The sequence below is a fragment of the Rhinoraja longicauda genome, chromosome 2, assembly GCF_053455715.1.
Source record: "Rhinoraja longicauda isolate Sanriku21f chromosome 2, sRhiLon1.1, whole genome shotgun sequence".
Lineage (NCBI taxonomy): Eukaryota > Metazoa > Chordata > Chondrichthyes > Rajiformes > Arhynchobatidae > Rhinoraja > Rhinoraja longicauda.
Window position 1 is genome coordinate 22,257,679 of NC_135954.1, and position 24,339 is coordinate 22,282,017.

At 42.7% G+C, this 24,339-nt stretch overlaps 1 protein-coding gene across 9 annotated transcripts in view; it reads left to right on the forward strand.

The window, feature by feature from the left end:
• The window catches only part of fhod3b (formin homology 2 domain containing 3b), a 561,621-nt gene that overhangs the window by 278,260 nt on the left and 259,022 nt on the right, over positions 1-24,339 (forward strand). For all 9 annotated transcript variants that reach the window (XR_013548492.1, XR_013548493.1, XM_078415815.1 and 6 more), the window contains exons 4-5: positions 5,436-5,503; positions 23,410-23,515. Coding sequence is in view for 7 of the 9 variants with exons in the window: in XM_078415815.1 (XP_078271941.1) it covers positions 5,436-5,503; positions 23,410-23,515 (174 nt within the window). In the remaining 2 variants the exon portion in view is untranslated. The remainder of the gene's footprint in view (positions 1-5,435; positions 5,504-23,409; positions 23,516-24,339) is intronic.

Consider the following 24,339-nt stretch of genomic DNA (forward strand, 5'->3'; position numbering starts at 1 on the left):
TGATTGTACTTGCATCTTTGTAGGTGGTTATGAAGCTTTAACTGTTTACAACATGAAATCATGTTTTATAGTCTGAGATGGAAATTAAAATAATGTGAGCAAATTATGTTAAATCTGATCAAATTAGTCTCTGCTCAGATCCCAGCTTGTCGCCATTTCCTAACATTTGGAGTTCGGAAGGAACTGCACAAAACCTTTCACCGCCTGCAGAGGTGGTCCTTATTAGAAAGGTCCTTGGTTTTTGGGGAGATTTTGATTGGGAGGTCAAAATCACAAAGGGTTTTGTTGGAGTGCACAGGGAGAAACTGCTTGCTAATGTCAGCAGGGTTGGTAGACAGAGGACACAGATTTACAGTAGTGTCAAGTGTCAGAAGTGTTTTCTTCCCACATGTCCTGAAACAGAGCACTGAAATTCCTATTTGCAACATTCTTATTGTGCCTTCAGTTCATTTATGGATTTGGTTGATGGTCGGTTAGTTTAGTTTAGTTCAGAGACGCAGCATGGAAACAGGCCCTTTGGCCCACCGGATCCACGCCGACCAGCGATGACCCGTATACTAGTATAAGAAAATAACTGCAGATGCTCGTACAAATCGAAGGTATTTATTCACAAAATGCTGGAGTATCTCAGCAGGTCAGGCAGCATCTCAGGAGAGAAGGAATGGGTGACGTTTCGGGTCGAGACCCTTCTTCAGACTGATATAGTATGATATATATATATATATATATATATATATATATATATATGATATAGTATGATATATATATATATATATATATATGATATATTCAAACTAGTATACCCGTATACTAGTTCTATCCTACAATTTGCTGAAGCCAATTAACGTACAAATCTGCACATACTTGGAAAGTTTTTGTCTGAAGGGGCAGGGGATACAGACCCTATGATAACCTTTTAAAAAAAATGGAAACATTCGTAAAGGAATGGAATTAAATGTAAGGGGCTCTGCAGATGTATGGCCAGATAGCCTTGTGCTGTAATGTTCCAGACTTCCTGTAATGCTGCCTCTGAGCCTGTTATCTGTCACCACTGCATTGAGAACCCTTTAAAACTGATCAGGCCGCACTGATCCTCTAATAGCCAGCCACTATTAGAGGATCTTATTCACAAAATGCTGGAGTAACTCAGCAGGTCAGTCTGAAAAAAGGGTCTCGACCCGAAACGTCACCCATTCCTTCTCTCCTGAGATGCTGCCTGACCTGCTGAGTTACTCCAGCGTTTTGTGAATAAATACCTTCGATTTGTACCAGCATCTGCAGTTATTGTCTTATACTACCTGTTGCTCCACTGCGATTTCTCCTCAAGGTATGTCCACTTTGAAGAAGTTCTCCTCCTCTCTTCGACGAGAGTTTAGCAACATGCTCTCTCGCTGCTCTCCCTCTGTGATTTCTCCTGCCCTCCTACTCTACGACCACATTTTGACACAGACTCGCTACCACAGCCACATCTGCTTTCTTGAGACTTGCCTGCGCCTCCATCTTCTGCCTCGGGGTTTCCAGCTCCGTTTCCAGACCTCCCAATTCGGACCCTACCCGGACTGCAGGCTCCAACAGTCTATCTGCCGCTTTACAGAACAATTTTCCTTCCGTGCCTGATCAGTCTGAAGAAGGGTCTCGACCCGAAACGTCACCCATTCCTTCTCTCCTGAGATGCTGCCTGACCTGCTGAGTTACTCCAACATTTTGTGAATAAGATCCTCTAATAGTGGCTGGCTTCTCCAATAGTATCTGATATGTAGGTCAGATGCATCATATTTGGACCTGATGAGGGCCAAATATTAGAGATCAAAGCTTTGATCACTGGGAGTGAGAGCTTGGCACCTCCTCAGAGTAAGTTATGTGACCATGGCTGTCCGAAAGTTAACCTGGTTGATTAATAGGATTACTATCTAGATAAGTCCTAGCATCTTACAGCATGGAAGAAGGCCCTTAGGCCCAACTTGCCCACAACGGCCAAATTGTCTCTTCTACACTAGTCCCACCTGCCTGCATTTTGCCCATATCCCTCTAAACCTGTCCTATCCATATACTTGTCTGAATGTTTCTTAAACATTGCGATTGTACCTGCCTCAACTACCTCCTCTGGCAGCTCGTTCCATCCACCCACCACTCTTTATGTGAAAAAGGTGCCCCTCAGATTCCGATTACAACAGGTTCTCATGCCAGGTTAAGTGCTTCTTCTCCACTGGCCCTGTCAGCAATGCTAGGCAGTAACTTTATTTTCACTATGATGCTGCCCTTTCCTCTCTTCAGTTTATGGTAGTCCCAAAGGCCTGAAAGTCCAGCCAGCTTGCCAGAGGCATGCTTGCAAAAGTGGGTTAGTGTTTAGCTGGTTATCTCACCTCCTGGGAGCTAGTTGGCTTCTGGTATCTTGTCAGTTTAGTAGACTTGGATTTCAATTATTTTTTTAAGGTTAGCTACTCATTGATTTTAAATACCCCCTCTTCCCCTCCACCTCTAACTGCACTTCTCAATGGTGCTTTCAACCCATTACTTCCCTGCTCCCACCTCCAACGCAGCCATTTTGAAGTTCGATATAGGAACAAGGAACTGCAGATGCTGGTTTACAAAAAAAAAATCAAAGTTACTCAAGCACTGTGTGTCTTGTATTGAAGGACAATAGACAATAGGTGCAGGATAGGCCATTCGGCCCTTCAAGCCAGCACCGCCATTCAATGTGATCATGGCTGATCATTCACAATCAGTACCCCGTTCCTGCCTTCTCCCCATACCCCCTGACTCCGCTATCATTAAGAGCTCTATCTAACTCACTTTTGAAAGCATCCAAAGCATTCAAATTCAACTCTGTAATGAATGGAGGGTGACGAAAACGTGATTACTCCGGCTGTTGCGTGTTCTGTGTTATATGGGAGGGAGGTGTTACTCATGTTATGATCAATTGGCTTCATAATTCCTGATTTTAAGAAAAATGCAAATGATGTAGCTCCTTTCAAAATTCCAAATATTTCTGAGATTATTAAAGTACAATGACTAGAAGGCAGGACTGTTGTGCAGGAGTAGAGTTATTGCCTTGCAGCGCCAGAGACTCTGATTCGATCCTGACTAAGGGTGCCGTCTGTACAGAGTTTGTACGTTCTCCTTGTGACCTGCATGGGTTTTCACCGGGAACTCCGGTTTTTCCTCACACTCCAAAGACGTACAGGTTTGTAGGCTAATTGGCTTGATGGAATGGAATTGTAAATTGGCCCTAGTGTGTGTAGAATAGTGTTAGTGCATGGGGATCGCTGGTCAGGGCGGACTCAGTGGGCCGAGGGGCCTGTTTCCGCACTGCATCTCTAAACTAAACTGAAAAGAGTAGGAAGGAACTGCAGATGTTTGTTTAAATCGAAGATAGACACAAAATGTTGGAGTAACTCAGTGGGATCTCTGGAGAGAAGGAACGGGTGACGTTTCGGGTCGAGACCCTTCTTCAGACCAAAACTAAAATGAATCGCAAGGAGGTAACAATGCGATCCAAGGCTCGTGTGAAACTTCAGCTGTCGTGCAGATACATATATATATAGATCATTACCGTTCGAATGTGTTAAAAGGTCGACAGGATCAATAAAATAGCAAGTCTTCAGAGAGTGAAGCCATTGACCCCACTATGTATGGGCTGCTCAATTTCTCAGCATTATAACAGGCTGTTGATGAGTGGTTGCTCGCTGCAGTAGGATCTGTTGGTACAATCTAGTAATACCTTTCCTGCTTGTAAGGAGGTCCATCTTTGGTGGTCCAGTGGCAGAATGTACATCCATCATTATGTCACAGACCAGTTGATATGTTTTAATTTTGAAGGGGGATGGGGCTTGTGCCAGATTCCCTGCAGTGTAAATACAAGTATCTGTTCTCGGTTTTTTTTTTAGCTGAACAGTGAAACTAACTCTAACAAAGATTTGCAACAATGAGGTCATCTGCCTCATCTGATGAAGTAGGTAATGGTGTGGCAGACAGGGCTGAGTTGAATTGAAAGTTACAACTGCTTGCTTCAATTAGCATCACTGGGTTTTATTACTTGGAGTCTCGCGACGCTAATACGATTACTACAAGATTGCAAATACCTTTAGGCAATGCATTAAACCTTACAGAATCTAAGGTAACTTGAGCTGAGGTTTTTACAATGAGTACATCACATTAACTGCCTGAAATCAGGTTTTAATTCGATGGTAAATTTTATAATTCTACATGAGCAAGTGGTTTGAGATCCATTTACAAATAAATTCGAAAATTAATTTTCACTGAAAGGGAGATGAAGGTTAGTCAGACTAAATTGGGGGATCTTTCCGAAATTATCTCTAAATCAAAGTTAATTGTGTAGAGGCATGCTATGACATTAATGGAAGAGATAGCATTTCTTTTTGGAAAATTGGCTTTGCTTTTTTCTTGAATAGAATTGAGTTTGGAAAGAATTGCAGAGTGGCTAGTTATTGTTTGAGGTATTGTATGAGGTATTATCAAAGTGTTGCCTCATTATAGTTACATATAAAAATAGATAGTGTTGCAAATAACTCAGTTAGCCAGCTGGCCTGTGAGGAGAGGGAGTTAACCTTGTCGCTCGATGATCTCGATGACTAAACGTGACATGTTTGTGCCTCCATGCAGGCTGCCTGACCCCTTGACTAATTCCAGCATTCCCTATATTTTGGTATCCGCAGTATTTGAATTTTGCTGCAGCTCAAATAATTGAAGTGGCTGTGGCCTGGTGAAAGTACGCTTACAGCAACTACTATTGTGCATAGGTACATCCTTTTTTTTTGTGGGTTTTTGTTTGTGCAATTTTTTAATTAAACAACTAGAATGCCTCTCTGCTGTGGCCAATTATAGCATTGTGTTTGTGGACTAATATCAGTGGAATGAAAAGGGGTTTTGAAAAATGCCTCACATGTGTGATAGATTTATAAAACAAATGACAGCTGACAAACTCTAAAGATAAGGGATATTAGCTTTCAGGTAATATGCAGCCATCGAGGCAGCCACAGACTAAGACAAATATTTTTGTGCCAGTGGACGGCAGTTTTCTGTGCCGAGCTTTGCAATGATGCCTCCACGAGGAATGCAGTCTTCAAGTACCTTGCATCTGGGGAAATGTCCATCAGTGAAACAGCCATTATGGCCTTTCATTTGTCACCACCGCTCACCTTCTTAGAATATGTTTCAAATAACTATTAATCTATTTATATTTAATTTCCAGACCATAAGTAAAGAGAGTTAGATACAGCTCTTAGGGCTAACGGAATCGAGGGATATGGGGAGAAATCAGGGGCGGCGGGGTTATTGATTTTGGATGATCAGCTATGATCAGCTATGATCACATTTGGATCAAAGGGCCAAATGGCCTACTCCTGTACCTATATACTATGTTTCTATAATAACAATAATAATAATAATAAAAAATACTTTCCTGTGTTTTGCAGAAAAACTCTACAACTCTTGTGGCCGGGAACTGAGAAGAGCACTTTTTTCACTCAAGCAGATATTCCAGGTTAGTACTGATCGAAACCTTGTTGAGGTTCGGGTAGTGCGGGTTTAGTACTAATTGATGCTACACTTAAGGTCAGGTTGGACAGGCTAGGGTTGACTGAAACCATGTTCAAGCAGATAATCCAGGTTGGTGCTGATCATTGAGAGGAAGATAGACAATAGACAATAGGTGCAGGAGTAGGCCATTTGGCCCTTTGTGCCAGCAACACCATTCAATGTGATCATGGTTGATCATTCTCAATCAGTACCCCGTTCCTGCCTTCTCCCCATACCCCCTGACTCCACTATCCTAAGAGCTCTATCTAGCTCTCTCTTGAATACATTCAGAGAATTGGCCTCCACTGCCTTCTGAGGCAGAGAATTCCACAGATTTACAACTCTGACTGAAAAAGTTTTTCCTCATCTCCTTTCTAAATGGCAACCCCTTATTCTTAAACTGTGGTCCCTGGTTCTGGACTCCCCCAACATTGGGAACATGTTTCCTGCCTCTAACGTGTCCAACCCCTTAATAATCTAATATGTTTCAATAAGATCCCCTCTCATCCTTCTAAATTCCAGTGTATACAAGCCTAGTCACTCCAATCTTTCAACATACGACAGTCCCGGGAATTAGCGTAGTGAACCTACGCTGCACGCCCTCAATTGCAAGAATATCCTTCCTCAAATGTGGAGACCAAAACTGCGCACAGTACTCCAGGTGCGGTCTCACTAGGGCCCTGTACAACTGCAGAAGGACCTCTTTGCTCCTATACTCAACTCCTCTTGTTATGAAGGCCAACATTCCCCTTTTCCTAACTTGACACCATACAGATAATAATCTGCCTTCCTATTCTTACCACCAAAGTGGATAACCTCTCACTTATCCACATTAAACTGCATCTGCCATGCATCCGCCCACCCACACAACCTGTCCAAGTGATCCTGCAACCTCATAGCATCTTCCTCACAGTTCACACTGCCACCCAGCTTTGTGTCATCTGCAAATTTGCTAATGTTACTTTTAATTATCCAAGTAATTAATGTATATTGTAAATAGCTGCGGTCCCAGCACCGAGCCTTGTGGTACCCCACTAGTCACTGCCTGCCATTCTGAAAGGGACCCATTTATCCCCACTCTTTGCTTTCTGTCTGCCAACCAATTTTCTATCCATGTCAGTAACCTACCCCTAATACCATGTGCTCTAATTTTGCCCACTAATCTCCTATGTGGGACCTTGTCGAAGGCTTTCTGAAAGTCAAGGTACACCACATCCACCGGCTCTCCCCTGTCCATTTTCCTAGTTCCATCCTCAAAAAAAATTCCAGAAGATTAGTCAAGCATGATTTCCCCTTCATAAATCCATGCTGACTCAGAACGATCCTGTTACTGCTATCCAAATGCTCCGCAAATTCATCTTTTATAATTGACTCCAGCATCTTCCCCACCACTGATGTCAGACTAACTGGTCTATAATTTCCCGTTTTCTCTCTCCCTCCTTTCTTAAAAAGTGGGATAACATTAGCGACCCTCCAATCCACAGGAACTGATCCTGAATCTATAGAACATTGGAAAATGATCACCAATGCGTCCATGATTTCTAGAACCACCTCCTTAAGTACCCTGGGATGCAGACCATCAGGCCCTGGGGATTTATCAGCCTTCAGTCCCATCAGTCTACCCAACACCATTTCCTGCCTAATGTGAATTTCCTTCAGTTCCTCTGTCACCCTAGGATCTCTGGCCACGAGAACATCTGGGAGATTGTTTGTATCTTCCTTAGTGAAGACAGATCCAAAGTACCGGTTCAACTCGTCTGCCATTTCCTTGTTCCCCATAATAAATTCCCCTGCTTCTGTCTTCAAGGGACCCACGTTTGCCTTAACTATTATTTTCCCTCTTCACATACCTTTTACTAGCCTCCTTTATATTATTGGCTAGCTTACCTTCGCACCTCATCTTTTCTCACCGTATTGCCTTTTTAGTTATCTTCGGTTGCTCTTTAAAAGAGTCCCAATCCTCTGTCTTCCCGCTCTTCTTTGCTATGTTATACTTCTTCTCTTTTGTTTTTATGCTGTTGATTCAGTTCATTGCTGATCTGTTGCTCAGAGTTATGCATTCTGCACTGATATGCATTATTATTTTTTACCTTCTGCAAAGTTCAGAAATTCAGCTGCTTTGATGCTGCAATTGGGTAAGAGAATGATATACCTGGGGCTTTCTGCGATGCTGTAATCGTGAACATTTTCAAGATTTAAGACATCCAAATTTAGACTTTAGAGATAGAGCTGGGAAATAGGCCCTTTGGCCTACCGAGTCCGCACCGACCGATGATCACCGTACATAAGCACTATCCTACATACTAGCGACAATTTACAGAAGGCGATTAACCTACAAACCTGTACATCTTTGGAGTGTGGGAGGAAACAGGAGTGCCCAGAGAAAACACACATGGTCACAAGGTGAATGTTCATCTGCGTACAGGTACCTCCCATAGTCAGGATCGAACCTATGTCTCTGGTGCTGTAAGGCAGCAACTCTACAGTGGCACCACTGTGTCTCCAGTTAATGTAATAACTGTAGAACTTCCTGCTGTCGACAATAGAGGAAGTCATCACAATTGTCCTCCTCGGCTACATCCTACCAATAATATGAGGTGTTTCCTCCCAATCAAGGTATTGATCCCATCCATCCGGAAAAACAATGATAGTGATTTTCATGGAAGATAGACATAAAATGCTGGAGTAACTCAGCGGGACAGGCAGCATCTCTGGAGAGAAGGAATGGGTGATGTTTCGGGTCGAGACTCTTCTTCACACTGGTCATAAATGTGATTTTCATGTACAGGATTCAAAGTAAATGCACAGAGTAGCATTAACGTAGCCTTTGTTAACTTCTTACTAAGTCATTGACATCATTAATTGAGAGGAACTATGGATCATTTATGTATTTAGCTGCCAGCAGAAGGTTAAATCCATGATCTTAGCCGACGGGTCCATCACAAACCAGATCTCAATACAAAGTTGTGTCAAGCAAATCTGTGGCAATACTTTCCTCCTCCTTTCCCAACACAACTACAGCAAATTGGCTCCATGGAAGGAAGCAGAGGGTGATGGTGGAAGGTTGCTTCTCAGACTGGAGGCCTGTGACTAGTGGTGTGCCTCAGGTTTCGGTGCTGGGCCCGTTACTGTTTGCCATCTACATCAATGATTTGGATGAGAACATACAGGGCAAGATTAGCAAGTTTGCTGATGATACAAAAGTTAGTGGTTTTGCAGATAGTGAAGATGGTTGTGACAGATTGCAGCAGGATCTGGATCGATTGGCCAGGTGGACGGAGGAATGGTTCATGGAATTGAATACAGAGAAGTGTGAGGTGTTACATTTTGGGTTGTTGAACAAGGGCAGGATCGACACAGTAAATGGTAGGCCTCTGGATGGTGTTGTAGAGCAGAGGGATCTAGGAGTACAGGTGGATGGATCCTTGAAGGTTGAGTCACAGGTAGATAAGGTGGTCAAAAACGCTCTTGGCATTTTGGCCTTCATCAGTCAGAGTATTGAGTATAGAAGTTGGGAGGTCATGTTGCAGTTGTATAAAACGTTGGTGAGACCACAATTTGAATATTGTGTTCAGTTCTGGGCACCATGTTATAGGAAATATATTGTCAAGCTTGAAAGGGTTCAGAACAGATTTACGAGGATGTTGCCAAGGCTAGAGGGTGTGAGCTGTAGGGAGAGGTTGAGTTGGCTGGGTCTCTATTCCATGGAGCGCATGAGGATGAGGGGAGATCTTATAGGGGTGTACAAAATCATGAGAGGAATAGATTGGGTAGATGCACAGAATCTTTTGCCCAGTTAAGGGGAATCGAGGACCAGAGGACACAGGTTCAAGGTGAAGGGGAAAAGATTTAATAGGAATCCGAGGGGTGACTTTTTCACATAGGGTGTTGGGTGTCTGGAACAAGCTGCCAGAGGAGGTAGTTGAGGCTGTGACTATCCCATCGTTTAAGAAACAGTTAAGGACAGGTTTGGAGGGATATGGACCAAGCGCAGGCAAGTGGGACTAGTGTCGCTGGGATATTGTTGGTCGCTGTGGGCGAGTTGGGCCGTAGGGCCTGTTTCCACATTGTATCACTCTATGACTCTGAGATTAGAACCTGCAATTCCACACAATCTCCTGGTTTAATGTGCAGCAGCAAGAAATTACCAGGTGGACAGAAAAAAAAAATTAGTGCATTGATGCTCCCAAAGTCAGCTTGTTTTCATCGGTACATCAGAAGCCTGACCCACAGTTGTTCAAAATAGAGATGCAGCTTTCGCGAAGAAACTGAGCCCTAGTTTATTTACCAGGAATGCAAAGAAAATTGGAATAGGAAAGGTTTAGAGGAGTTTGGGCGAAAAGCAGGTAGGTGGGACTAGTGTAGATGGGGCATCTACACATTAGTCGGCGTGGACGTTCTGGTGGAAGGACATGTTTCCATGCTGTACAACTCTATGACCAGCATCAACAGAGGAAGGACAGCACCATGTCACAGACTGCTCACCTGCTTTCTCGATTGTGTATCTCCTATCATTGCTTGCATCAAAATCAATTGATGCAAGTCAACATTTTGGCTCCTCACGGCTGTTCCTCGAAAATGTACACAAGCTGATGCTGGATGAGAGCGTGTTCAGTTAGGATTAGTTTAGTTTATTATTGTCACATGAGCTTTTTTGTTGCGTGCAATCGAGTCAACGGAAAGGTTATACATGATTCCAATTAAGTCATCCACAGTGTACAGATGTAGGCTCGAGGACATAATGTTTGGTGCAGGATAAAATCCAATAAAGCAAAGTGCTGAAATAGAAGGTGCTGAAAATACTAAGCAAGTCAGGCACCATTTGGGAGAAAAGATAGTGGCTAAATAATGTTTAATGGATTTTCATCATTACCATTCGAATGAAATATCTTGAAATGTTAACTCTTTCTCTTGGAATATTTCCAGCATTTTTTTAACCTTCATTCTTAGTGTGATGCTTTCTATGAGTTTAGTTCAGACAGCACAGTGGTGCAGCTGGTGAGAGCTGCTGCCTTACACCACCAGAGACCTGCATTCAATCCTGACCGAAGGTGCGTAGTTTGGACATTCTCCCTGTGACTGCGCGGTGCTCCGGTTTCCTCCCACATGCCAAAGTCGTGCAAGTTTGTAGGTTAATTGGCCTCTGTAAATTGCCCTCGCCTGTGTAGGGAGTGGAATGAGAAACCGGGATAACATAGAACTAGTGTGAACAGTGATCAATGGCCACAGGACCTGTTTCCATGCTGCTTCTCAAAAACTGAAATGCACAGCATGGAAACGAGCCCTTTGGCTCAACAAGTCCACACTGATCATTGATCACCTGCTCACACAAGTTCAATGCCGTCCCACTTTCTCATCCACTCCTGGCACATTACAGATGGCAATTAACCCACAAAACCACACATCTCTGGATGTGGGAAGAAACCGGGGCACCCAGAGGAAACCCACACAGACACAGGGAGAAGGTGCAAACTCGTCACCTTGTATGTTGCGTATTCCGTTAACGCTCAATAGTCATGGTTGCACATAATTGTTCTTTAGATGAAGCATGAGAAAAGTATTAGTGTCTCTAACTCCAGAGAGGGTCAGTACTTTCAGGACAGGAGGGAATGTATTTGGAGGAAGCCTCTGAACATCTGCCTTGTGTATTCAATACAAAGACCAGACTAATAAAGCAAGGAGGAATGGAGAAATTCCTTTATAATGTATTTCCGGGATGCAGTAATGTCAGCCACATGGCAGTGGAATGAAAGTTTGGTTCTTAAATGAAGGTAGCTATTATACAGGAAGTATCAGTGTCATGTAATTAGTAGTTGAGAGAGACATGATTAACAGGTAAGGAGCTTTTTACAGACAAAACGAGAGATGGTCTTGAAAGAAAAGTTATTACACCTAAAGTCAATGGTCTGATTTCTGCTCTAAATCAGGGATGTTTAAACTCAAAATATTTTGCCACCTCCTGCAGAATGCGAAGATTTTTCCCAGCAGATAATATGTTTAATATGCGCTGGCCATCATGTGCTATAAGTGCAGTGAGATAGGTTTTGTGGTCTGTTGAGTGTCTGTTTTGAATATCAGGGCAGGGAGTTCGTAATCTGAGCTGCACACCTTGGCATCATGCACCAAATTACATTATGATAATTGAAGGAGAGCAAGTCCATTCGGCCCCTCATACTTCATTCTCTGCTTTTATACCTCACCAACTGTAGTAACCGCGTTGCAAAACAATTGCTAGTTTAAATGTTGGGTGGCAGAGCAGTCGTTTTTCTGCCTCACAGCGCCAGAGACCTGGGTTCGATCCTGACCACTGGTGCTGTTTGTTCAGAATTTGTACGTTCTCCGCGTCACCGTGTGGATTTACTCCGGGTGCTCAGGATTCCTCCCACATTCCAAAGACGTCCAGGTTTGTAGGTTAATTGGCTTCAGTTGAAAGGTTGTAAATAGTTCCTACTGTGCAGGATAGTGCTAGTCGGCACGGACTCGGAAGGCCGATGCTGTATCTCTAACCTAAACTAATTTGGAATGGGGCCTTCTGTGCCTTGTTCTTCCAGAACCAGGGGCCACAGTTTAAGAATAAGGGGTAGGGCATTTAGAACGGAGATGAGGAAAAACTTTTTCAGTCAGAGAGTTGTGAATCTGTGGAATTCTCTGCCTCAGAAGGCAGTGGAGGCCAATTCTCTGAATGTATTCAGGAGAGAGCTAGATAGAGCTCTTAAGGATAGCAGAGTCAGGGGGTATGGGGAGAAGGCAGGAACTGGGTACTGATTGAGAATGATCAGCCATGATCACATTGAATGGCGGTGCTGGCTCGAAGTGCCAAATGGCCTACTCCTGCACCTATTGTCTATTGTCTATTGTCTGCTCTGCCATTCAGTACCTCGGCACCTTTTTGTGCTCTCCTCAATATTTCAAATATATCCATTGATTGGGATGGATGCAATCTTAACTGAAGACTAAAAATCAATCTGAAGAAGGGTCCCCACCCGAAACGTCACCTCTCCATGTTCTCCAGAGATGCTGCCTGCCCCGCTGAGTTACTCCAGCACTTTCTGTCCTTTTGTGTAAACCAACATCTGCAGTTCCTTGTTTCAACTGGAAATTCCATGACGGCTTTGGCCCATTTGTTTTTGTGCTACAGCACCTTGAATAACCTTGCTAATTTTATTTTACTGCTTGTGCTATAAACTTGCTGACGTGTATTTGTGACAGTGGAATATTCTTTGGCATAAATATTTAACAGTTGCTGCCTACATTCAATTATTACCTACAGGGGCTTTCAATTGTGTATGTTTCCCAGGGCCCTTTGGTCTTTTCATGTTGATGGCGATGAGAGATATGGAAAACGGCCCTCCATTCTTATTCCTGTAATAGTCTCAGTGACATTTTCAGTGCGTATCTTTCCACTGCATCAAACAATAATAAAAGGAGCTGAGTTGAATGCTGCAGAAATCAGATTTTTAAATTTTTATTTTTAGTTTAGAGATTAGAGATACAGCGCAGAAACAGGCCCTTCGGCCCATCGGGTCCGTGCCAACTGGCGATCCCCGCATATTAACACTATCCTACACCCACTAGGGACAATTTTTACATTTATCAAGACATAAAAATAGCTTTTTTTCCCCACGAGTAGTAGTTCTACTCAATAACCAAAGTCTGTAGTTTATTTTTGCTCTGGTTTATTTTCACCCACATGTTTAGACTGTAATGTTGTATCCTTATTGTTTTGATGTGTTTATGCTTTATTCTTAATTGTTAACTGTATGTTTGTGTTGCCATTTGTGAGCGGAGCACCAAGGCACATTCCTTGTATAGGCACATACTCGGCCAATAAATTTATTCATTCATTCAGCCATTTTACCCTACGTACCTGTACATCTTTGGAGTGTGGGAGGAAACTGAAGATCTCGGATAAAACCCACAGAGAGAAGGTACAAATTCCGTACAGACAGGCACCCGTAGTTGGGATTGAACCCGGGTCTCGGGCGCTACATTCGCTGTAAGGCAGCAACTCTACCGCTGCGCTACCTTGCCGCCCTCTATTTGTTTCGAGAACTTTAATTGTTGTTCGGGTTTGCAGATCATGAGACCAGTTGTGGGTGTAAGAGGTGGTCTATTGAACTGTTAACCCAGCAGAGTTCAGGAAAGCAACATGTAGAACTCCTCTTCCCGCCATCCTAGCCACATTTTCCGCATCTCCACCTTTCCGCCCTCCGCAGAGACCGTTCCCTCTGCAACTCCCTGGTTAACTCATCCCTTCCCACCCAAACCATCCCCTCCCCAGGTACCTTCCCCTGCAACCGCTGAAGATGCAACACCTGTCGCCATACCTCCTCCCTCGATTCTGTCCAGGGACCATGACAGTCCTTTCAGGTTAGGCAGAGGTTCACTTGCACTTCCTCCAACCTCATCTACTGTATCCGTTGTTCAAGATGTGGACTCTCGTACATCGGCATGACCTAACGCAGACTGGGTGATCGTTTCGCAGAACACCTTCGCTCAGCCCGCCTGAACCTACCTGATCTCCCGGACCGGACACTTTAATTCTCCTTCCAATTCCTACACAGACCTTTCTGTCCTCAGTCACCTCCATTGTCAGTATGAGGCTAAATGCAAATTGGAGGAACAACGTCTCATATTTCGTTTGGGCAGCTTACAGCCCAGTGGAATGAATATTGATTTTTCTCACTTCAGGTAGCCCCGGCTCTCTCTCCCTCTATCCCCCCCTCCCAAGTCACACTAGCTTCTCATTTTCACCCTCCGAACAGCTTACAATGGCCTGTTTCCATTATCATCATTACATTTTTTCATATCTTTCATTCATTGTTCTTTATCTCTCCACATCACCTCTCGTTTCCCTTATCCCTAACCTGTCTGACGAAGGGTCTCGACCCGAAACATCACCCATTCCTTCTCTCCCGAGATGCTGCCTGTCCCGCTGAGTTACTCCAGCTTTCTATGTCTATCTTAAGTAGAACTCGCTGCCTGACCTGTAAATCACGAGAGAATTTCTGCTGTTCATCTGCTGTGGGACTATTTATCGGGAACGGCTACTTGCTGTAATATCTCAATTTGATGACAATTTGTTACTTTAAAGCTGTTCCAAGTCTGGTTTTCACAAGTAAATCATGTTCTAGGTTGAACGCCTCCAGACTAATTCTACTTCTCTTACCCATTTAGACATCAGTAGTTAAGTACAAGTCTATGTAAACATCCCATTAATTTTTCACAGGGCCATATTCTCCAATGTGCTTTGCTCGTGCATAGAAACTACTCCCTTTCAAATTTAGTGAGGGGGGCAAGTTTTAAGAGTGTGCATTGCATCCTCAGCTGTTGCTGCAAGTTTCCTGATGATGTTGACCCTTGCTTTCAGTTTATCAAACCTGACCTAATTTGACCACACACCATAGCAAGGCTAATTTATCACTTGAACAAATTAAATTGTTAAGAGTCGGCTGATTTAGTTCATACAACTATGCTTTGAGTTTGAAAAATTCATTGCGTTTGAAGTTACCTTCTCGTTTTTGTTTTGTTTTGAGCCCCACCTACAGAAAGACATATTTTAAGTTCCCTGGGAACACGGGGCAAGCTGTCTGGACAAGTTGAGCCAAGAGTTGAATCAAGGATAAGCCAAAACTGCGATTAAGATAAGATGCCCATTCCTTTCCTTGAATATCATTGAATTTTGTAATAGTCATTATCAATTTCTATCAAAAATTATTTGCATGGTATTCCACGCGATGTTGCCAAAGAATGTTCTGACAAACAGTTTGAGAAGCTATCAAGCAGACAATAACATCTTCAACTGAATGCTTCAGGACAGATATAAATAATGTTAACACGCCTCTTTAATGAAGCACCATTCCAGTTGTCAAACATGTTTCATGTGTGTCAAGGGAGCAGATAATGAGTTAAGTGGTTTTGAGATGAAGGTCGGACAAAGTTGTGAGTTGTAAGAAGGATCTCAGAAGAGGATCTTGTGGGTGGTATTCAGAGTTTAAGCTGAGTTTCCTGAGGGCAGAGCTGCAAGTGGTGTAACAATACCCAAGAACTTGGAGTCAGAGGAATGAAGAGGCTTGTGGAAGTGGACTGCAGCAGGGAGTCTATACAGTAACTGCAGAGACGGAGAGAAGCAAGGCCATGAGCTAATGTTAGACACAAAATGCTGGAGTAACTCAGCGGGACAGGCAGCATCTCTGGAGAGAAGGAATGGGTGACATTTCGGGTCGAGACCCTTCTTGAGTCTGAAGAAGGGTCTCGACCCGAAACGCCACCGTTTCCTTCTCTCCAGAGATGCTGCCTGTCTTGCTGAGTTACTCCAGCATTTTGTGTCTACCTTTGGTTTAAACCAGCATCTGCAGTTCCTTCATACACACCATGAACTAATGTAATTGGTAAAGGGCTGTAAATACAGTAGAAACTCATAGCTTCATTGAGAGAAAGGAAACAATGATGGTAATCTCCCTGTTTGTAACAACTTGTGTCAGTGTCTGTGGGAGCTTAATTTTTAGTACAGACCTGATGGGTCAGTGCTTCCATGCTGTGTGATTCTATGGTAATAAATGTGATTTACATAACAGTTGAGATGAATTATTTGTACGTGATGGTGTGTTCTTTAATTTTGGAGCTGATAAAATGCTTTCTACAGCGCTTCTGTAGAAGTTGATGAGAGTTCTTGGGGACATGAAACTGTGTTTTGTTGAATATGTTTCAGGAATAGAGAAATGGGACAAACGGGATCCCTAGACTTGGGGCTATTCTGGTCCTAAGAGGCCTCTAAGTGTCAGAATTAGTGGTTATTAAACAGATGAAAAGTCAGGTTCCAGTTGTCTCAGTTCCATTTGACAGATGTGCTAAGATGGATTTTGTCGCCCTCTGGAAACTTGCTCAGCAACTGCAGGTGGCCATCTGGTTCTTGCACCCGACTCTCTTTAATCTTCCAAAATTGTGGAACCCGCTATCTGGCAAGTCAAGTGGCTATTGGGAACATTGGGATCTGAGCAAGTTGCCTTGGTACCCCTCAATTCCAAGAGATGTGTGCTGGGTGCTGAGCCCTATCTATCAAATGAGCAAATTATAATGCAATGTGAGACCATCTTATTTTTCTCATCAGGGATTAATCAGTGATTTCTCGGCTCATTTTGCAAAAGATCTTATGGGAGTTTGATTAATCCAAACAAGTCTGGCAGATGTTTGAAAGGTTAAAACCCAATTAAAGAACTGTTTTTTTTAAACCCGGAAAGGGAAACCAATAGAGTCAAAGGTCAAATATGACAATATCCCAATTGCCCTTCCACAACTCAAGGGATCACAGTTCTAGAGGGGGTTGATGCCAGTATCTGTTTTAACTATCTAGCCTTTGCATTTCCAGGAGGGTTTTTAAATTACCCCTGTGAAATTTGATATTGAGATCTGCCAATTTTATTTGCCCACTGTTGATTACTTTTCATTCAATATATCAAACATGCACCACAAGAACATCAAATTGTTGCAACTATTTAATCTATACAATTGGCTCTGTGAATATGTTTCTAATTTCTAATTTCTAAATTTTAATTTCCAGAATTTAATGGCAATAATGAACAAAAGAAACAATATTGTAGGGAAGTTTGAGCATCATTCGTATGTTTTCTAATGGGAACTGTGATTTTCTTTAGCCTCATACTAATCTTCTTGGAGTCCCTGGATGAATTTTGGCATTGTTTTAAATGGGAATTGTAGTTAACTTGCAGTCACTTTTTTTGAAGTTTGAATTCCACCTTGTGCTGAATACGATTTACATTCAGAGGACCACAAGTAAAATCTCAGACTAAGAGGAAGTCCTGTTACACATAATGGGAACTGGTGAAGCTGGGCAGATGACAATCAAATGCTATTCTGATGCCCAGGCACACTGCATTTTCAAAAATCTTGAATGCTCCCCCGCCAATGTAATTGAATTGAATTTCTTTAATTTTGCTTTTGTTTCCCATTTTTGTTAATAAAGATGCGGTCCATTGATTGCTGTAACACAGGAGCAACTTGCATTTATGAGGTTGTCTTTAATGTTATAAAATATCCCGAGGCACGGCGGGAGTGACAGCAAACATTACTATTTTCACCTCGAGTTATGAGATAATGGAGACTAGAAGCTAGTTTTTAAAGAGCATCTGGGGGGGTGGTGGTGGTGGGATGGAGAGACCGCACACGCACACACATACACGCCTTCAGATGGGAGCGTGATTGCCAATGTTGGTGCATTTGTACAAAAAAAAGACAAAGACTTTCAGAGACTCTGAACCAGGTCGGGAGGAATTCAAAAGATCTGAAGCTGGTTGGATAGTCGCGTGTAGCAGGCGGAGGAATCCTCGGGATAATTGAAAAACTAGGACATCAATTTTTCAAATGAAGGTATTGACAGAGTGAGGGCCTGTGGGAGAGATTTGTGGGAGAGAGTGAAGAAAGGTCTCGACCCGAAACGTCGCCCATTCCTTCTCTCCTGAGATGCTGCCTGACCTGCTGCTGAGTTACTCCAGCATTTTGTGAATAAATACCTTCGACAGAGTGAGGGCCATCATAGGTTATCGAGTCTTGGGGTGAAGTTTGAACGAGACTGATTCAAGTACAAATACGGGCAGCAGCATTTTTGGAAGTGTCCAGTTATTTTGTGGATTAGAAGAAGACTGGATGGCCAAAAAAGTGTGGGAGTGGTTAAGTCTAGGTGATGGCTGAGATGAGAATTTTAGCCGCAGGTGAGAAAAGTTGAGGTCAGGTGATGGAAATAATAGTTCGGCGTTCTGGCGATGGAGTGGATGTGTCGTGCGAAGCTCATCTTTGGTTCAGTGAAATGATGAGATAGAACATGGAACAATACAGCACAGGAATGGTCCTTCGGGCTACAATGTTTGCGCCGAACATGATGCCAAGTTGAACTGATCTCATCTGCCTGTATATGATCCTTATCCCTCTATTCCATGTGCCTATCTAAAAGCCTCTTAAACGGCATCATCATATTTAATTGTGAACAGTTTGGATCAACTTCAGCCACCAATTATTGGCGAATTAATTTTATGTGAGGAGTTGAATAGAATTGCTTGTGTCCCTCAAAAATTTAACTGGAAGATCTTTGTTCAATTAGTGTCTAATACGATACGATAGAACTTTATTCATCCCCTGAGGGAAATTGGTCTGCCAACAGTTACAACACACAAAAAGGTACACGAAAACATGAAATTAATATAGGACAAGCTGTGACAGTGAAAGATTTGAGAGAAAGTGAACAATTCATCAGACTCATCGACACTTTCTTGAACAGACATCTAATGGTGGGCAATAACTGCTGACCATGCCAGCAAAGATATTGAGAATGTTTTGTAAAAAAAAATGTTTTTGTTTGGCTCAAGTGTTATGCAGTTTAGCTCCCAAAATTAAGAGCAAAACCAAATGTGTCCCATTTCTAGACAGTGGGCAGCTGCTGATGCCTAGCTTATTTTGCTTTCCTACAAGAGCAGTATAGTTTTCATCTGGACTCCCTTGAACCGTTGAAGCTACTGACCATTATTTTAATAGTTGAGATGAGGGTCAATGATACATAAACATTTTAAATATAGTCAGTGGGAGTAATTAAATTATGACTGAATGCATGGAGATATACAGAGCAGTAGTATTGATGTTTCAGCAAGCTGGGGGTTCTGATTAGGGTCAACATTTAGTCCACCCACAAGTATTTTTTGTTTGTCTAAATGCATCCAAATATTAATGAAACCTTCCAAAATCAGTACACAACACTTATTTGTCATGGAAAAAAAACTGCAGATGCTGGTTTAAATCGAAGGTAGACACAAAATGCTGGAGTAACTCAGCGGGTCAGGCAGCATCTCAGGAGAGAAGGATTGGATGACGTTTCGGGTCGAGACTCTTCTTCAGACTGAAGAAGGGTCTCGACCCGAAACGTCATCCAATCCTTATAACCATATAACCATATAACAATTACAGCACGGAAACAGGCCCGTTCGGCCCTACCAGTCCACGCCGACCACTTTCTCTTACCTAGTCTCATCTACCTGCTCTCAGACCATAACCCTCCAATCCCCATTTATCCATATACCTATCCAATTTACTCTTAAATAATAAAATCGAGCCTGCCTCCACCACTTCCACCGGAAGCTCATTCCACACAGCCACCACCCTCTGAGTAAAGAAGTTACCCCTCATGTTACCCCTAAACTTTTGTCCCTTAATTCTGAAGTTATGTCCCCTTGTTGGAATCTTCCCCACTCTCAAAGGGAAAAGCCTACCCACGTCAACTCTGTCCGTCCCTCTTAAAATGTTCTCTCCTGAGATGCTGCCTGACCCGCCGAGTTACTCCAGCACTTTGTGTCTACTTATTTGTCATGTTGGCTCTGATGTAATGGTTAGTTTATAAACTTTGCAAAGGTTAGTTTTCAACTGTTATCACGCAACTGAACCATCCTAGCAAGAACTATAGAGCAGGCCTGAATTGCTATCTGCCTCATTGGAGACCCTTGGACTATATTTAATTGAACTTTACTAGCTTTATCTTGCACTAAACATTATTCATTTTATCAAGTATCTGTACACTGTGGATGGCTTGATTGTAATCATGTATAGTCTTTCCGCTGACTGGTTAACATGCAACAAAAGTGTTTCACTGTTCCATGGTACACGTGACAATAAACTAAGCTGAACACTTGCTCCAAAACAAATTAAAAGGAATTGTGTGGTTGGGTGTGTTTCCCCTTGAACATTACCGGCAGGTAATTTTCCAGTTTCTTAGCATATTCTCTTTCTAATTAATTATTTGAATCTGAGAACTTGCCATGAATGGTGGTAAATATAAGGTGAGAAGGGATTGTGTTAGAATAGGAACAGCATTGTACTGCGCAAGTTATGTTGTGTAAGTCTATATAATTTAGAGTCAAAGATTGATATAGTGTTCAATGATGCTAAGCCATTAAATATTTAACAGAGAGCTGTGCAAATATAACCATGGTGCTTGGCTGTGTGGGGTATTAGTTTTTTTTGGTTATTAGTTTATTGTCCACAGTCAGGGTGCATTTGCAATCTGAAGGATTTAGTTTGGTTTAAAGATACTGTGAGGATTAAGGTCTTTCAACCAATTGAGTCTGTTCCGACCAGCGATCCCCGCACATTAACACTATCCTACACAAGGGACAGTTTTTACGTGTATACCAAGCCAATTAATCTACAAACCTGTACGTCTTTGGAGTATGGGAGGGAACCCAAATTCTTGGAGAAAACCCACCCAGTCATGGGGAGAACGTGCAAACTCCTTTCAGATGAGCACCCATAGACAATAGACAATAGGTGCAGGAGTAGGCCATTCAGCCCTTTGAGCCAGCACCACCATTCAATATGATCATGGATCGAACCCTGGTATCGGGCGCTGTAAGGCTGCAACTCTACCGCTACGACACAGTGCTGACCCAAAATCAAAAGCAACCATATGCAATCTGTATGACAAGGCAATCATTGGGACATATAGTTAAAATGAGAGCTGCCTGTCATGTAAAAACTAACATGGCTAAAGACCAATTTAAAATGGACCAGTGGTATCTGAGAATGGAACCAAATGCTTTTGCCTGCATTATGTATGTTCTGGTCCTTTTGAGTTGATTAATTGTTGAATTTCCAGATGCTTATAATCCTTTGGCATCTCTAAATGGCACAGTGGTAGAGATACTGCCTTACAGTGTCAGAGACCCGGGTTCAGTCCTGACTGCAGATGCTGTCTGTATGGAGCTTGTACGTTCTCCCCATGACCGCGTGCGTTTTCTCCGCGTGATGCGGATTCCTCCCACATTCCAAAGATGCGCAGATTTGTTGGCTTCTGGAAGTTGCCCCTAGTGTGTGGGATGCAAAACTGGGATAACATAGAACTCGTGAATGGGTGATCGTTAGTCATCGTGGTCTCCGTGGACCGAAGGGCCTGTTTCCACATGGTATCGCTAAAACCAAAACGAATTACTTTTAGGTAATTTAAAAAAAGTGCAATAAGGTAATTGTTAAGAACATAATTTTATTTCAAGTCCGTTTAGTCGGTGTGGAATTTGTGGGTAATTTGTGCGATATGTTTTGGGTTTTTTTTGGCCAGAGGGCACGCGAGAAGGTGTACATGCAGATAAATGTGTTGCATCCGTAAACTGATGTCCTATCCCATTGTTCTGAAGTGTTCATTGCATTCTGCTCTCCCGGTGTGACCTCCTCCACATCGACAAGACCAACAATAGACGAGGCAAACAGATCACCAAACTCCTGTTCCCTGTCCACAGAGGCCTGTTGGAGTTCCAGGTTGCTAACCAATTTAACTCCCTTTCTCGTTCCCATATCGACCTTTCTGTCCTGGGCCTCCTCCACTGTCAAAGTGAGGACACCTGCATTCTGGAAGAACATCATCTTATATTTATTCCACTTAGGCGGCCTACAATCCAACGACACGAACATTTAATTCTATTATTTCAAGTGACCCCTCTGATCGTACCTCATTTTACCCCCTTCCCTGTTGCACGTACCTTTCTCCCACATCATCCATTAACCTGTTCCTTTCCTCCTCCTGTTCATCTTTCACCCCTCCCTACTCTTTTTCCCTTTCATCCCACCTTTTCCTCCCCTTCCCTCACCCCCAGTACTCCTAACCATCCCTCTGGCTTTACATTTCACACTCCTCCCTTTTCCTTTGTCTCCATTTCATCTCTGCCCTTTGTCACTGTTTCCACCCATCTGTGAACCACTCTTCCACACCTGTATCCACTTCTCGCTTGCCCGAAACATTGTCTGTCCATTTCCCTCCACAAATGTAGTGCTGTGTTTTTTGCTCAAGATTCCAGCATTTACGGTCTCTTGTGTCTTCAGGATGGACGTGGATGCTCCTTTCTCAGATTGAAGTGGCAGTCAATCACCTCAGATGCTATCTGAAACTGGACTTAATTGGGGAAAGTGTATAGATTAACAGCCATTATTGATTACGAATTCAATTAGCAATTCTGGAATTTGGATGTGTGGGGCTCATTTGCCCCACACATCATGTAGTCATGTTTATCTTCTAAACTAATTTTAACCCTCAGTTTTTTGAATTTTATTGAAGAATGTATGTATACATTTTGGATTGAATAACACTGCATCAGCATACTTGAGCGTACTTGAAGGCAGGATTTGAATATGGCTCAATACAATAGGAGAGAAAATGGTTTCCCTTGTTGTAAGGGTCTTTGTAAAAAGAGCGGGATTTGTTATGCAGTATTGACTTTAATTTTTGCACTTTATCTGCAAAGACATTAACAATGATTTTCGTGGAGGGTTGAATCTTACACCCTGGGCTTCTGTAAGCTGTTGATGTACACAGGTCTTGTTCACTGTTTTGTATTATTCTCCTTGCTCTCTTTATTTCTATCTATCTCTCTAATCACATGCCTGGACAGTGATAGAGCAAAAAAGTAATTTCTTATTGCCTTAGTTTAAAAATTGAATGAGTTTGAAACAAAAGAGAAACTGAGAATGATCAGCCATGATCACATTGAATGGCGGTGCTGGCTCGAAGGGCCGAATGGCCTCCTCCTGCACCTATTGTCTATTGTCTATTGAGACTAAAATGAATATTTGAGATTGGGAAATAAAATGTTCCCAGTGGCAACATAAGTTTGATTCTGTTACAGCAAGAGGTTTCATTATCTTGCAGCAAGGGGTTTCCTTATTTTGCATGTAAAGGAGAAAAGACACCTATTTCTGCTTGCATGTATACATTGAATGCTGGTGCTGGCTCGAAGGGCCGAATGGCCTACTCCTGCACCTATTGTCTATTGTCTACATGCGTTTCCCCACTGTTGTAACTTCTGCATTGTGCTCTAATCCCATTAGGACGACAAGGATTTGGTCCACGAGTTTGTCGTTGCTGAGGGTCTGACATGTTTGATAAAAGTGGGAGCAGAAGCAGACCAGAACTACCAGAATTACATCCTGAGAGGTAAGCAATGCATTCCCCACTGTCTCGATGCTTTCTAACGGAAACACATGGTTTATTTCTATCTACGTCTCGTGCCAGAGCTTAAGCAGACCCCACTGAGCGATAGCTTAAATAGGTGGTTCAGCCCAGTAGTTTTAGCAAGATGTCTTTTCTGCTGGAGTTCATGTTCCATGACAGATCTTTACTTGTGTAACTATTCTAGTCTCTTCTGCCTGCGAAGAGACTTTGATTGTTTAAGCATCCGATGACTTCATGCTTCAATGAAATAGTTTTAACCGCATCTGCATTTTGTTCTTGAGGAAAAGGTCGTATTTGATTAAAAAAATATTCCACAAAGATGATTCAATATCAATCTGAGGCTGTTATGGATGCCTGATCATCACTTCACGAATGTTACCCAGCACGTCCCTTCACTCTACCTAAGATAGATGCTAAATGGTGGAATAACTCAGCGGGACAGGCAGCATATCCGTTGACGTTTCGGGTCAAGACCCTTCTTCAGACTGACCTCCTCCCTGCCCTTCACTCTACCTATTGTATTTGAGTTTGACTTGATTGTATTTATATAAAGTATTATCTAATTTGATTGGAAAGCTTTTGCACTGTACTCAGTTCTCACAATAATAATAAACCTAAGCCTAAACCTATGGCACAGTTAGGAAATATGAAGCCATGCCCCACTAAATCATGAGAGGAATAGATTGGGTAGATACACAGAATCACTTACCCAAAGTAAGGGAATCGAGGACCAGAGGACATAGGTTCAAGGTGAAGGGGAAAAGACTTAATAGTAAACCGAGGGGTGTGGCGGCTCCCGAGGGTCG